Below are 17,133 nucleotides of genomic sequence, written 5' to 3' on the forward strand. Positions count from 1 at the left end.
ATCAGGTGCATATAAGCGTCACTTGTGTCCTCAGTTTCATGAGTGTCAATGGATTAAAAAGTTTACTTTACAACAAAAGTTTCAATTTTATTCAGACTAAAGAAAAACTTCATATAATTCATATAACAGTTACAACTGTAGACGTTTATAAAATTTGTAAAGAAATTAAAGCTTATCAGATTTGCATTCAGAACTAGAAGATGCTTTTGTAGAAAAGCACATGTCTCCCCCAATGCATAGTCGTATAGGCAAGAAGTCGATAGGGGACAGGAGCAAAAGTCAAATAGACACTGATGGTTGGCTGCAATAGGGATCATCTACTTGGCATGTCCAATCATCCCACAAAGTTTCAACGTTCTGGGCCAAGTGGTTCTCATGTTTTGAATTGGAAACAGTTTTCCATGTTCAGGCACCTGTGACCTTGACTTTTGATCAAGTGATCCCAAAATCAGTAGGGGTGATCTACTCTGCATGTCCAATCATCCTATTAAGTTTCAACACTCTGGGTCAAGTGGTTCTCAAGTTATTGATCGGAAATGAAGTGTGACGGACGGATGCCAGCACATTTAGTGGTATTTCCCAGCCAGCATAAAGTGGTATTTTCATTAAGTGGTAACCACTATTTTTCATATACGGAATGAAGGAAAATTTAATTCATAACCACCTAACCCTTATTCTTACACACCACTTAACCACTAGAGTCGGAATCGTATACTCCGACAGACTGACGGACAGGGCAAAAACAATATGTGGGGGGAGACATAAATATGCACTCATTCTAAAGTAAAACAATATTTCTGTCACAGAACTCATACTATTTCTCGCCACAAATAGCCTGTAATCATGACACTAGTTCTGTTTTTTTTCTGCAGGAAGGATTCAAGAAAAGCCTCAACCTTTTTGTGTAGCCTATCTAAACAAGAAAAATGGAAAAAGAGCTGTCCATAAGACAGCGCGCTCCGCTATTCGGCAATTTTGACAGTAAAATGAATTTATGTCTCAATAAGAGACCTCTACTTTAGGAGATACACCAAGATATAAAAAGACCCTACTACTCAGAGGGGTTAAATGTCAAGTTATCTTATTATAGTGGAGCTAAAAAGGGTTTCAAGTTCATGTATTAGACACTAATGGTACTGACTTTGAGGAATTTGATTGTCACTAATATAGCTTTCAGGCTCAGCAAGAGTCAATTTCTGTCAAAAGATAAGACCACCTAGATGGTTTTCAGAACATTAGTGATTACATCAAGGTAATTAGGTGGGCCGGTGGTTTAGTGGTAACACGCTTGACTGTCAATCCAGAGGTTTCGGCGTTCGATTCCCGGTCCAGGCACTGGCAATTTTTGAGATGCTCTTGAGTGTCTCCCACCTAACTAAGAGGCCTGTACTGGTTCTTCCCAAGAAAGACGGCTTTGCACGCATCAGTGCTATACACCGGGCATGTTAAAGAACCAGATTGTCTATTCGCAAAGAGCTAGGCAATGTTAGCCGGACAAGCCTGTATCTAAAAAGGATTTCTCTCTATCTGTTCTGGGGGCTTTATCTCACTCTGTCCCTCTGGTCAGATCGCTCTGTGTCTGTACTAGTAGAGGATGAATTTTGTGCCCTGTGTGGCTGCGTTTGCTATATGTAAAGCGCCTTTGAACATGTTTATCATGAAAAGGGTGCTATATAAATCTAGTATCATATATAATTAAAATTATTCTGAATACAGAACCCGTGATCTTTCTCAAGATGTAAAAACAGTAACAACAATTAATGAAATCGAAAGTTAACAATACTTACTGGGTTGTAAAAGGTTATCCCATGATCCTTGAAGTAAGGTATAGCAATTTCTGATCTCCAACTTGTAGGATTGCATGAACCACCCAGAAATACTGAAATGTATGGTATACAATAAACTATTATATTGTATATAATGAGTTTACTCCTAATTTCATTTACTACTGTTAATTTCATTTCAAACAAATTTTCATACTATTTTTTCTTACTTCTTAAATTGTTTTGTTTGTTTGTTTGTTTTGGGTTTAACGCCGTTTTTCAACAGTATTTCAGTTATATAACGGCGGGCAGTTAACCTAACCAGTGTTCCTGGATTCTGTACCAGTACAAACCTGTTCTCCGCAAGTAACTGCCAACTTCCCCACATGAATCAGAGGTGGAGGACTAATGATTTCAGACACAATGTCGTTTATCAAATAGTCACGGAGAACATATGCCCCGCCCGAGGATCGAACTCGCGACCCCGCGATCCGTAGACCAACGCTCTTACCTACTGAGCTAAGCGGGCGGGCTTACTTCTTAAATTGAAAAGCTTACTTTCCATGTTGAACAAGAGGGCCATGATGGCCCTATATCACTCACCTGAGTTTAGTTGGTTGCTTGAACAGTTAAAAGTTTCAACTAAATATATTAAGGCAGGTACTGTGTATGTGCGTGTTGAGGTGTGTGTGGGGGAGGGGGGGGAGGGGGTAGAGGCAGGGTAAGACATTGGGGGGAATGATGTGATATGACAATATCAAACATGAAGATTTTTTGAAGTTTCAACTTCATAAATAAGGGGTAAAGTGACCACAGCTCCTAGTGGCAATGCTTTTTGATGAAACAGAATAATTTGTATAATTTGTATAATTTGTACAATCTTCGTAAAGGGTCACCCAAGAAACATTTGAGTAAAATTATTTTAAAATTGGATCTGCTGTTTCTGACAAGAATATTTTATAAGTTTTCAATATATACATATAGGGAAAAAATGGCCACACCTCCAGGCGGCAATGTTTTTTGACGATTCAAAATTATTTAAATAATTTTGGCAGAGAATCACACAAGGACCATTTATGTGAATTTATTTCAAAATCAGGCCAGCAGTTTTATACAAGAAGATTTTTAATGTTCCACTATACACTTATAGGGAAAACAGACCACACCCTTTTGCGGCCATGTTTTTTTAGGAATCAGAATAATTTGAACAATCTTTGCAGAGGGTCACATGTAGGACCATTTGTGTAAAGTTAGTTTGAAATCAGACTAGTGGTTTATGAGAGGCATATGTCGTTAGAAGATATTTCTATTTTTAGCTCTGGCAGCTCCTATGTGCAACCAAGCGGAACCATTTGAACAACTTTGAAAGAGGACAATCCAAGGAACATCCAGGCCAAGGTTCACCAACTTCCACGTAAGGTTTCTGAGGAGATGTTGTTTGAAGGAAAGTGTGGACGGACGGACGATGGATGACACCTGATGGTGAGCGATAACAACAGCTCACCCAGAGCACTTTGTGCTCAGGTGAGCTAAAAAACCTCTGTGCACATCTTCACATGCTAAATATTTTTCATTCTTAAAAAGTTTCAAGACTCAAGTGTTGATCAAATTTTGAGATTTTAACATGACACACAAATTTTCAAGCCATTTATAAACATGTTTAACTAAGTCAAGGGCTACAACTGGTCACACTGTGTGAAATCCTAGGCCTAAACCAAATCCCTGGTGCACAACTAACAACTAAGTTTCATTAATCTAGGTCAACTACATTTTGAGATCATTCTTACATACCTGAGAGGTCAACCACTGTTCCTTAGTTGAACCTCTGGCATATTTTGCCAAAATTTGTGGCTTGGTTAAATTACAGGTAAGAAGTTTCTACCAATCAGCAATGTTTCGTGACAAATCGTCGTGAAACAATCAGAATCGTCCATGAAAAGCCTGACCACGTCCTTTCCAATATCAACACAGATATACAGGGAATATTATTATTTCCTGAGGTAAATTTTTTTAACATCTGATTAAAGAAATAAATCTTTATTCACCACAGTCATGGAATATTGCCTTTTTCCATCGTTAGCAAGTGCCTTGCTTACCTGTTGTCTGAAGTTTCAATCGGCATACCAACTTATAGCAAACACTGATTGGCTGAAACCATTCCCAGGTGTAATTACAAGTATGCATGTTCACCAAAAAAAACAAAAGAACTAAATCAGAGGTTCGTCTCAGGATTTTGACGAGCCTCTGATGGATATAAACAATGTTTGAGATGTGCAGAACACAAATTTTGCCTGACTGAAAGGAAGACAAACCGATGGACAAAGGCAAATCTAAATGCAAGAAAGGCTTAGTAAACACTTATCTAACAGTAAATCCAGTAGCATATATGTGCAATACTTAGGCTCCTATAAAGTTTCATTCAAACCCAACCAAAAGAATAGGAGAAGTACACACACAATGTACTCTGCACAAACTGAACTATCAGACAAAAGGACCTTGAAGGCCCTGTATAGCTCACCTGACCTAATTCTTACCCCAGATAACCTTTTAACTAACTTGGCCAAGATTTCATTAAGACAAACATTCTGACCAAGTTTAAGGTAAATCAGGTGGACCATTATCCAAGTGTTTCAATGACTTGACCTAATGACATCGTTTTTGACCTCAGATATCCTACTCTTGAACTTCGCCTAGATTTCATACAGACAAACATTCTGACAATGATTAATGATAATCAAGTTGAAAAAGTGGCCTCTAAATTTTCTATGATTTGACCTTATGACCTATTTTTTTTCCAAAAGTACCAAGTTACAAATTAATCCTTGATTTTAAACAGACAACAAACATTATGACCTTTTGAGAGTTAACACTGTGTTTCTATAATAAGACCTAGTTACCAAGTTTAAGATCTCAGGTAAGTCAGTCATGAAGTTGACCTATATTTCATAGAGACAAACATTCTGATATTTTTTTATGAAGATGAAATGAAAAATGTGGTCTCTAGAGTGTTAAAAAGGTGTTCCTGTAATTTGACCTCGTTTTGGACCCCAGGTATCCAAGTTGCAAACTAGACTTAGACTTCATAAAGAAAAACATTCTAACAAAGTTTTATGAAAATGAGGGTATAAAATGTGGACTCTACAGTGTTAAGACATTTCTATTACTTGACCTAGTGACCTAGCGTTTGATCCTACATGACCCAGTAAAGTTCTTATACAAATATTTTTATGGTAATATTCTGACCAAATTTCATTAAAATTTAGCCAAAATTTTTAGAGTGTTAACAGCCAAATTAATGATGACAGATAATAGAGGACAACAGACGACAGACACAGGGTGATCACAATGGCTCACCTTGAGCACTTTGTGCTCAGGGGAGCTGAAAATGACCTTTCAGGTGTTATAACTTCAAAATGAATGACCTAAGCAGAACATGTTAACAATATACACAACTATTATAACTTCATACCAATCTGATTGCTGTGAAAAGACTAGATCTTGTCCAGTCAAAAGAGGTCAAAATATTTCTACATCTAGTATTCTAGTGCATAACACAAGTTTTATTTCAAGTGAATGTATAACACTGCTTATTCAAATGCTAGAATTTTAAGAACAACACAAAAATACATACATAAAAATTTATAACTAAATGTATACAAAAACCTGCCTACACGTATGTATAAAAACATGCATGCCAAAGTGTTAAACATTTTTTCAAATAAAATAAAGTTTAAATTTTGCCATAAAGTCTAACAACTATTGTCTTTTATGAATTACCCCATCAGGAGTCAGGAATAGGACCTGTATCAACACTGCCACAATGCCAGGCAGGACAAACTTTAACCGCTCTACCACCTACATTGTTGATACAACTGTGAAAAAACTGTTCTAGTAATTCTTGAAATATTACTCATGTAATGTTAGTGTAAAGATGTTCAAATGTTTTAGTACATGTGCATTGTACAAACCCCTCAACATATTTCTTACTGAAATAGGTCAGAAAACTTTCAAGTTTCAACTTTTAAGGCAGGAGCCTAGACATTATATACGCAGTATTTTATTCAGTAATTTGTTTTATTAAAGCTACCTCATCCATAGATGGATTAGAAACTTAAATATCACATATATTCACAGATTAATATAAAACAGAACACTCCCACATAGACAAATAAGAAACAAAATGGAAACTGTGTAACAACATCATAGTTTACAGTTTACATTAAGCAGCAATAACTAAAAGAATTATGTCAATAACTTTTATACAAATTTCATACTGAAATGCATACCTTAAATTCACTTTTGATGGCATATCAAAGTGAGTGAACCTATAACAAGAGCATCGCAATGCTGAGCAATATACACCCAAAGGTATGACCTTTGACCCCTGAGACCTTGTCTCGATGTGGTGAACATTTGTGCTAAGTTTCTTTAAAATCCTTCAAGCAGTTCAAGAGTTACAGAGCAGACATGAAACATAGTCATATGACCTTTGCCCCCTAAGTGTGACCTTGACCTTGAAGCGAGCCATCCAGGACATGCACTCTGCACGGTGTCTCGATGTGGTGAACATTTGTGTCAAGTTTCTTCGAAATCCTTCAAGGGGTTCCGGTATGACATTTGACCCCTAAGTGTGACCTTGACCTTAAAGCTTTCCATCCGAAACATGCGCTCTGCACATCATCTTGATGTGGTGAACATTTGTGCAAAGTTTTTTTAAAATCTTTCAAGCAGTTAAAGAGTTACAGAGCGGACACAAAACAAAGTCAAGTGTGACCTTGACCTTGAAGCGAGCCAACCAGAACATGCGCTCTGCATGTCCTCTTGATGTGGTGAACATTTGTGTCAAGTTTCTTCGAAATCCTTCTAGGGGTTCAAGAGTTACAGAGCGGACGGACAGATGGACAGACTGACACTGGTGTCATAACATAATACGTCCCTTTGGGCAAATAAAAAAGTTAATTACTGGCATCATTTTCAACTTTACTGAGGCTAAAGAATAAAATTGAATCCTTTATGTTATAATTAGAATAGATCCATATGAAATTAAAAGAGTTTAAGTTTGCATTGAGAAATATGTACTTATTCTTTCAAGAAATAATAATTGCACTCCTGGAGTTGTGTGCAGAACTCGCCCATATTTCTCCATACAAACCTAATAACCTATTAGTATCTTCCTAATACTATTATAATAAACACCAAAACTGGGGTTTGGATGCTGAGGGTGGGGGTCGGGGTGGAGAAAAAGCATCACTAAGTACATAAAGCATCAGCTAAAAGCTTTCATTTGAGCCGCGCCATGAGAAAACCAACATAGTGCATTTGCGACCAGCATGGATCCAGACCAGCCTGCACATCCGCGCAGTCTGGTCAGGATCCATGCTGTTCGCCTATTGCAATTAGAGAAACTGTTAGCGAACAGGCTGGTCTGGATCCATGCTGGTCGCAAATGCACTATGTTGGTTTTCTCATGGTGCGACTCATTTATCAAACAGCTAACTATGGAAATATTCTTGTGTTCTCTCCAGTTAGATACAGTGCATTTAGGTTTTGTAGTGTATGGTGAGTTAAAAGGTCAGTTTATCAAAGATAAATTGAAAAATATTTTTGTAGTTTTTTAGTTTTGTATTTTTTTGATGGCACATTAAAACTGGTGAATTTCCGTCCATTTGTCAATATGGAAATTACTCTTTCTATCATTAGCACAAGAAAAAATCCTCTTTTGTAAAGTGCAAACACTTTAAAAGTTTGACAATTTAAAACTTGACATGTTCAAAATAACATGAATAAATATTTAAAAGAAAGTTCTGTCTGTAACTTTGTTTTCATTCTTCTTCACTTCTTACTAGTACTAGCTTGTTTTCACCTTGTATGAGGTATTTTTCACTAATATCTTTTTAAGATGAAATAGACAAGCTGGTTAACTGACTTTATATGTAAAGATTTTCGTCCAGTTATGCACAGAAATTCTAGCCAATCAAAGTTATCAATTTGCAGTCTCTTTACTGGTTGTAAAGCTACCTGGGAAGGATTTTTTAAGTACAAAATAAAACTAAATACTGAGCCATAGAAATATAAATGCCATCTGAAAACGGTGGAAGTTTCATGCAAATCCAATAAGGCCATTACTATTAAATAAATGCTTTACCACCAGTATAAATTACTGGCCTGTTCTATCAATATTTGACAAAAGAAGTCACTGACCTGTTCTTCTATCAATATTAAATTTTGACACAAGAGACCCGAATGGGCCTTAGTCATTCACATGCAGAAGACCTTGCTTCTGACCAAGTTTGTTGAACATCTATTAATAACTGAAACAGTTTATGAAAAGTTATTGAAAGCTGTTTTTTCCATTTTTAGCTCTGTTAGCCTCTTGAGTGCCATATTTTGGAACCTCTTGAATACATGACATGCAAGAATGCTTCTGACCAAGTTTGGTGAACATCTGTACAGTTCCGGTTGTACATTTTTCAGAGTAACTGTGGAAAAACTGCAGACAAATGCAAAACTTCCTAGTATGGAAAAGTCACCTGTTATATAACATGTCCAGAGTAATTGCAAATATTTTCCACGGACATCTCTGGAAATCACTCTGGACATCTTTCAAAATGTTAATGGAATGTTCACAGACACTGCGGAAATACAGCACTTGAAAATTTTCTGGTCGTTTTAACTCTGGAAAATAACTCTGTCATTTTCTAAGGGATTTTAAACACATCAAAAAACAATTAGCTTCAGACAGTGGGAATACCATGTGATCAAGTTCAGCCAATAATATCAACTATCTTACAATTTGAAAGAGGAATTTTCAATGTGTAACTGGAAGCCTGATGTTAACAAGTTGTGTAGAAGTTAATTTAGTGAAACTTTATTACGTGAGGTAATTCATTTCAAAGTTAATATTGAGGATTCTATAAATTGCTCATGTAAGTTTGTTTACAAAATTGGCCAGTGAAACAATATATACATTTGTAATTATGCTAATAAAACACATGCATGCATCTTTGTGTATTGCTCAGTCATTATACATATAGCATAAAACAATGAATGCTAAAGTGACCAAAGGCTTCATAAAGATTTTATAAATAATATGCATATTTAAAACAGATAACTTTAGGTACTTCCTTTGAATGATTTCATCATTAGTTTAGTGTAACTAATCATTGTTCACAAGTATGTATATGCTAATAAAATATTCTGATCAGTCACTTTTAACTGGCAAAGGTTCATTTTCCTTGTTCATATATATCATAGAGTTTGAAACTGCAAAAATGATCACATGCAATAAAATCATATTCCTCACTATACATGTACGGCAAAAAAATCTAATAATTCACATTTATTGCTATTGAATAATACTGTCAGCAGAGCTTCCTGGACAACTGCAGAAAATTGTCCATGGAATAACTCTGGAAAATTGTTCATGGACGTCCGTCGAATCACTCCTGACAATTGTCTATGGAAAGCACTCTGGAAATCTCTGGACATTTTTCTGCAGTTTTCCATATCCAACTCCGGAAAGTTTGTCCGAATACTCGGGACTTTGGACTTCCATGGAAATTCACAGACTTTCCATGGAAACCTCTGGAATTTTCTCAGCCAGGGCACTGGTTCAACATTAGTATCAATAACATGTAGTTTGAGCATTTATAATGTAGGACATACTAGTAACAGATTTTTCATTTTCTTTTAATAATACTGTATAAACTTGAGGTATATATATATATATATATATATGTTGTTGTTGCCGCTACAGTTTTTTTTACCTTAATGGTTTCAGACAATACAATCTAAACTTCATGTCAAGAGTTTATAGCGAAAAGTGGTCAGACTTCAAAATATTTTTACCAAAGAACTACCACCAAAATATTTTCATAATATATCATTCTTTTCCTACATATAATTATAAAAAAGAAACAAAACAAGTAGCTCATGAGAAAAAGCCACCATTTTCTTTTCTTCATTCAGAAGACCTCAAGTGCAGTCAAGCCAAACCATGTGAACAAACTTAAGAAAGGTCAATCCTAGACTGGCTTCCGTCCCTAGGTTTGTTCTGTCAGACTTCTGATATACATTTATAAGTTTACTTCATCAACAGGGAAGTAACTCCTGCAGATTGTTTCTATATTGAATTTTTTATTGCTCCTGGCTCCGCATATGTATGGTTTAGCCATCACACAAAAATGTGCTATTTTGGAGGCTTAAAATTACTTATAAAATATTTGCAGTATTTATATAAAAAAATAACCATGAAGCAAGAGTAAAGCAAGTATGGTAAAAATCCATCAAGTGGTTCATAACCAGAAGTCATCTTTAAATGTTATTGTTTTTAGCTTTGTGGCCCTCCTCCCATCATAAAGTACCAATCAGGTGAAGTCAAAGTATTCTTGAAACCAACACGGGCATAGCTAAGAATCTCCCCTTCCTCATTATAGGTGAACATGAATACATTTACACAATCTTTACTTATGGAATTATAACCTGTGTAATGAAAATCCAGCAGTTTTAAAAATGTGCCGTTAATTAAGAATGAAACTAATTCTGTGCTTTTCTAAATATGCTGTATTGCATGTTTCTGTAAGCGAAAAGCAAGACCAAGATATACACCTACAACAAACAAAAGCTCTCTGTTGACAGCGTGCTCGACTATTTGAAGAATTGATGGAAGTATGGTGTCAAAATATTACCAGAGATTTTCAGACAAAAAAAGAAATATGGATAAGACAAACAATGTACCTGTCTTTGTGAATTTGGATAAGTCTTGCATGTGTAACCATGGTGTTAAGCAAGTTTCAAAGCTATATATATCAAACAGTTTAGACAAAATATGGAATATGACATACAAAACTTAACTAATTTCTATGTCAAAAAAGGGCCATATCTGAGCTAAAGTCCTTGTCCTAGTTATGTAGTCTTGCCTACATATGTAGACTATGATGGTAAACAAGTGATCAAAGTTTCAAAGTCATATGGCTAACAGGTTAGGCAAAATATGGACTGATAAATTTTTTTTAACTGATTTCCAAGCCCAAAAAGGGCCATAATTCAGCTAAAATAGCTGACAGAGTGATGTACTCTTGCCTACAGATGGAAATCATGATGATAAGTGCAAATGTTCAAAGTTTCAAAGCCACATGTTACACAGTTTTGACAAAACATTGACCTGTACGAAAACTGAACCAATTTCTAAGTTCAAAAATGCCATAATTCAGCCAAAATACTTGACAGAGTTATGTACTCTTGCCTATACACGGAAATCATGATGATAAACAAGTGTTCAAAGTTTCAAAGCCACATGTCAAATACTTTTGATAAAACGTGGACTTGTATGAAAATTGTACCAACCCAGGGTGAGTAGTACAGCTATATTCTTCGAATAGTCGAGCTAAAAAAAGAAAATTCTAGGTATTGCTGATTAACTGTATACAAGAACCACAATGGTTAACTCGGCAATACCTTGAAAATGAGCGAGGCTTTCTGAAAAGCAAAGAAAGGAAAGGAATTACATTGTGACAACCTTACACACAATTATACAATTTTTTTTATTTTCTTAATTTAATAATTATGCAAATACTAAACCCCAGAGAAACCCTCAGCACAGAAATTCTTTTAAATCTACTCCAAATTCTTTTTAAATCAACAAGAATCTTACTGTCTATGGTTTAAAATAACGGTTTACGTAAGCAAAGCCCCAGAGTTTTTTTCAATGTTTTACAATTGTCTTCAGTTTTTTAATTTTTTTAAAGAATGTCTGACCATACATTGTCAAAAAAGAACAATATCATCTAAAGATCATTGCAAAATGACTTCAGAGGACAGCCAATCCGAAATGTGGAACTCAGAAGATACAGCAATCTATTTAACCTTTACCCTGCTAAATTTCTAAAAATTGGACTGGTCTGTCATTCAATTTGGGCAGTACCATTTCTTATTTGAAGAGGTGTCCACTGAAAGTTTACAGACTGAATAGCAAACAGTGTATACCATGATCAGCCTGCACAGATGTGCAGGCTGTTCTTGGTCGGCACTGGTCGCAAAAATCACTTGCCAGCAGCAGGCTAAAGGTTAAATCTTTTTTTATCTCTTTCAATGAGGTTACATTTTCCTTCTCTTCTTATGTTGATGTAAAGCAAAGAAATATGAACTTGGCCTATCTTATATATATAAAACACTTCTTTTTTAACTATTCTGTCTGCACAAAATTTAACAAAGCAGACAGTACTTATCATTTAGGACAATGTGTCAGCTGTGCATATGGATACAACAACATTTACTATTTGGTCTGAGTGGACCATTACATACATACAGAAAAATACATGCATTTTATTTACTGACAAATCATTGTCATTTTTACCCAAATCAAATTATAAACGTTTTAATATTCATATGCTGTACTGACAAGTTGTCCTGAATTATTAGTACTCTGTACTTAAGCAGTGATGTTTTAAAAAATGCAACACAATAAGACTGTGCTTATACAGTTTGTGCTCTGAATAATACAAAGAAAATAAAGATGGGAAAAAAACTTACAATTTTTTTAAACAAAATATTACAATCACAAAACAATCCTTTCCTGTTATTCACCACCCATCCTCATAAAAAATTAAAGAACAAAATATACTCTTGGGAAAATGCAGGACTCCCATTAAAGGAACATGCCTCCAACTATAGATCAGAAATGATATTGGACTGCCATGGATGTGTGACTTAATATTTTTATGTCTATTTACTCAACATGATGCTAAAACATTTCCATATTTTATACGATAAAATCATCTAAATGCCAGAGTACTCACTGTTGTGTTATAATATATAATAAACTGCCCATCAAATGGTGATGACAAACCTCAAGTTGTTAACAGCTAGTGTTTCTAAGCCTATATTGGCTATGCACTCATTCATGCAGATATACATTTGAGCTAATAACAACTAAAGGCATGATATTGCCATTTAGTAAGTGTATATTAGTACAGCTAAAAAAATCTTTATTTAAAACAAAAATAGACATAAATCTGGAGGCATGCTCCTTTCGATACTCTTATAAACGCTGGTCTGGTAGTGAAACACTGAAAGCCACATCTTTTAAAAGCCCTGGTGGTGTCTTTAAAATAATATAAATATAAGCACCTGTGCTCTGATCAAAACAAATTCAATATTTTTCAAAAATTTTGAGTGAAAATTACAAATAAATACAACTTCTCTACATACCTCTCCTTTTTCTCCGTGGCAGATTGGATTCAGATCTTACTTTTATTAAGCTATGAGGCACCGGTGCTTTCGGACTGAAAATAACAATCATTTTTTAAAGAAATAGTAATCTAAATGACAATTCACTTGAGGTCAACAATACTCAACGAAGAAAGAATGACTGAAATAATTTTTTTTCAATTTCTTTTTGAAGAAATGATGAAATTAACATGTACACTGAATGACACAATGTCCAGAATAATAACATTCAAAACTATTTTCTTTCGTTTTGTAAAGTATGACATCTGACATGTAGACCTTTAAGGTGCTTATCATTGCCTAAAATTAAGCCACCACCACTGAAGTCAAAAGTTATCATAAAATCAAAATTGCATTGATATCAAGACCAAGACCAAGTTATACATACTAGAGGTAATTTTCTCTGAAGCCAGAAAAAAACCTAGTAGATGTGCTGTAGTGTGAAGTTTGTAACCTCTGCCCAGTTGAGAGATTGAATCCAATTGTTTGGCTTTGGAGAAAGTAGTATATCCATTTCCCTAGCATTAGTTCATGGATGAAGTAAACGTAAATTAAAACAAAATCTTCTTTCATGTATTGTTAACTGTAGTTTAAGGTATCCGATCCACAAATTGGTAAATTTCAATGCCTGGTGACCCCATGATTTTTTGGTATCATTTGAAAGAGTTGTGTCTGCTGAACAAGAATTAATAAATAAGATGACCATAAATAATATGCAAGAATAATTACAGTCCTGTTTTATGACCGCAAAATGATAAATCTTACACTGTAACAACTGGATTTCTGTTGAAGTATCATTAAAGACTATAAAATAAAAATTCTAAAACATATTTTTATCATTTAATTTATATTTTCTTTTTCAGTAGATGATATACTTTCAAATGATACCAAAATTATATGAGGTTACCAGGCATCAATATTTGATATATTTATATAGCACTGTTATATAGAACTTGCTTATTTGTGGATCGGATACCTTAAAGGGGACTATTTGTAGCTGGCTTGCGCAAACCCACTAAATTAAATTTATACAAATGTACTGATGTACAAAAGAAATAGCCAATACATTTGTATGCCCAAAACAACAACATTGTGTGTCAGCCAAATTAATGAACACACAGTTATTATTGTACAAATTAAAGAAAGTCATTGTGTCAGTGAGAATGGGCTCACATACTTGATGTTGTAATAACTCTGCAACTCTGCCACTAGGACACAGAACTCTCCAAATGTGATATGGTCTGGTTTGCATGGACTTCCATATTCTATAGCACACATTAACATCTCATGTACTGAAATATGTACAAAGAAGCATGCAAAATGTACAAAGAAACATGCAAAATATTTGAACAATGATTTTACATAGGGAAATTATCATACTGAAAATCAGTACACAGTGAGACACCATTTTTTCTTCCTGTTTACTGAACAATGTAATTCTATTTGTTTTTAGACAAAACTCTCATTTATTCAGACTACTTTTTATCACTTCAAAACTGGTAGACCTGACCTGGTCATATTATAGTGTCACCGGGCTGACTAGCCCTACTGCTATCCTCTAAAAGCTGAGCGCTATACCACTTATTTTTTATGGCACATTTTACACTCATTTTGCAGAAATAATGAAATAGAGTCTGTCTTGTCATGGAGTCAATTATACTAACAATATTTAAAAGCCGCTAAAAGTAGTGAAAAAAACATGGAAGATTTTAATATGAAAAAAAAAAACAGTTAAATGTCAGCAAAACCATTCTTTTGTGGATACTTTCAAAAATATTGATATTTTGGTAAACTAATCGAACTTTAATCATCACAGTCCGTCAACAGCAAGAATAACTAAATCACACTTCTATGCAATTAACTTTGTTTGAACAATTTACCTTGAGAAGTGGATGGAAAAAGATCTAATGCATTGCATGCTGCCCTGAGTTTACTGAAGTGAAGATGATGCTCCTCATCACTGTTTTCTCTAAAGACACTCCATAAGATGCTGAAATATATAAACCTTTGTGAAACTTCTCTCTAAAACACTCCACATAATGTTGAAATATATAAACTTTTGTGAACACTCCACAGAATGCTGAAATATATAAACTTTTGTGAAACTTCTCTCTAAAACATACCACATAATGCTGAAATATGTCAACTGTTATGGAACTTCTTTCTATAAATCTCCACAGAAAGCTGAAGTATTATAACTTTTCTGAGGCTTTTTTCGTCATTTTGGAAACGCATAACCAGCACTGGCAGATTCTTCACTTCAAGAATGTCATCAACACAGGTCAAATTGGGAAAATTTTCTCGGAAATTGCAAGCACTTTTCAAACAATAATTAACATGACTAACAGAGATTATTTAATTATATTTTTCTTTCTCTTCATATAGTTTTGGCTACCACATCTTTACCGAAGCTATTTTCATTTTCTGATGATCGTGTCGATTAAGTTACGGTTTAACCCAAATTGTCTATCTAACCAAAGCCTGAAAAAGTTTGTAGATTTCTTTTCAAAGTGAAGATTACCTCGATCATGTGACAATTGCAAAGGTGGGAAAAATATTACTCACAGCAGTACCAATTTAAAACTTGCGTGTATAACTTGTCTTCAAATTGTGTGGCATGGTATATATTTTACCTCATATCAAAAGAAAATGGATTAAAAGTTTATAAGTAAAAGGTGAGTCTGTGGCATTTGATTTTTTGAAATATTATAACTTGACAGATTTCTAGCATGATTTCTGGTTCGGATAGTTTGAGCTCAGAGATCTGTAACAGAATATAAACATCTCTGAAGCTGAAATTTTAAACTATACTCACCTTGGTGCTGTAGTATATTGTACTTCCTTTTGTTTAGAATATTTCTAAAGTTTTCACACGTTGAAATTTAACTTTATATGCAGTCTAAGATTGGTAACAAACAGAAAGTGCATTCAGGGTTCAGTGTTTTTTCCCCACTGTTTTGGGAATGGGGCCAGGGCTATAACAAATGGGAAAAATGCATAGCAAAACATCCAAATTGGGATTTTTCTTTTATTTCAGGATTAAAGATCAAAGTTCAAATAATACCTTTTCAGCAAGGTCTATGGTAAAAGATAGTTAAGTTATCAATATTAATTCATTGAAAACAAAAAAAATCTATTCTACAAGCAAACATGTATCTCTGACTGAGCTTGAAATACATAGACATTCACAACAGACATGGCTGTGTCCTGTGTATCATTATCACTTAGATTGTAGCATGAATCTGTCATGCAGATTTCAGCCAATATATAACGCTGTTACTGTTAGTTTTTATATATACTTTTACTTTCCATTTCAGTTTGACTAGACAAAGCCATTGTAGGTGTGGTAATTTGAGCTGTAGACGAATCTGTAGTTTTAAGGTCTGTCTGACGAACAAATTTAAACATCGATTTTTTGCAGACTTTTAGCATCATTTTTATTGATTTTCTTAGTAAAATACTTTTGTAGATGACATGTTTATTATCAACAGATGCTAATATTATTAAGGCTTTCTATGATGTGGTTGAAAGGGAAGTAATTACAACTAACTGTTTACAAATTCAATGCAATACCATAAAGTCAATTTAACACCAACATAATTGATTACGAACCCCAATTAATTTTCATCTCATCATGCTCATGCTGTGAAAACTTTCTGGCATTTTTTCCAACTTTCAATTTAAGAAGAAACATTAAGATTTAGACCCCAAATCAACCTCAAAGAAAAAGCATTGCGGAATATTTTTTATCACCATAATTTTGTTAATAGTTACTGTAAACCAAACTTCCTAAAGTAGATACTTAAGGTTCATGTAAAGTGTTTGAGACAACCCCTTGGGTAAATTTTCATTCTGGAAATAATCCCCGACAGGCCCATAATATTCGCAGTGCTCCAGCTAGCTATTTACAGCAGGGCGCATCGCCCGTTCCGAAATTCGTTCCGCCCTGTTGCCCCGCCAGGCACCCTGCCCGTTTTACAACCATTCATTTCTTTTTTTTTAGCCAAACTTCCTTTTTTTGCCTCAATGATTATAATACACTGCTTTATTGCCCCCTTTTTATCGAGTGATACACGCCGGGGGGCATTGACATAATTAGCAAACAATTAAACAATTACCTGCTGTAATCGTGCCCGAGGCAGAC

At 34.7% G+C, this 17,133-nt stretch overlaps 1 protein-coding gene across 2 annotated transcripts in view; it reads right to left on the bottom strand.

Moving 5' to 3' along the window:
• Nucleotides 1-17,133, bottom strand: part of LOC123548397 (uncharacterized) — a 46,001-nt gene that overhangs the window by 26,860 nt on the left and 2,008 nt on the right. Inside the window, exons 2-6 of one of the 2 annotated variants that reach the window (XM_053546475.1) lie at nt 14,870-14,979; nt 14,167-14,281; nt 12,972-13,045; nt 11,220-11,240; nt 1,788-1,879 (exon numbers count right to left, since the gene is read on the bottom strand). In XM_053546475.1, coding sequence (XP_053402450.1) covers nt 1,788-1,879; nt 11,220-11,240; nt 12,972-13,045; nt 14,167-14,281; nt 14,870-14,979 — 412 coding nt within the window. The remainder of the gene's footprint in view (nt 1-1,787; nt 1,880-11,219; nt 11,241-12,971; nt 13,046-14,166; nt 14,282-14,869; nt 14,980-17,133) is intronic. The other variant, XM_053546476.1, reaches the window with a different exon arrangement.

The sequence above is a fragment of the Mercenaria mercenaria genome, chromosome 6 (assembly GCF_021730395.1).
Source record: "Mercenaria mercenaria strain notata chromosome 6, MADL_Memer_1, whole genome shotgun sequence".
Lineage (NCBI taxonomy): Eukaryota > Metazoa > Mollusca > Bivalvia > Venerida > Veneridae > Mercenaria > Mercenaria mercenaria.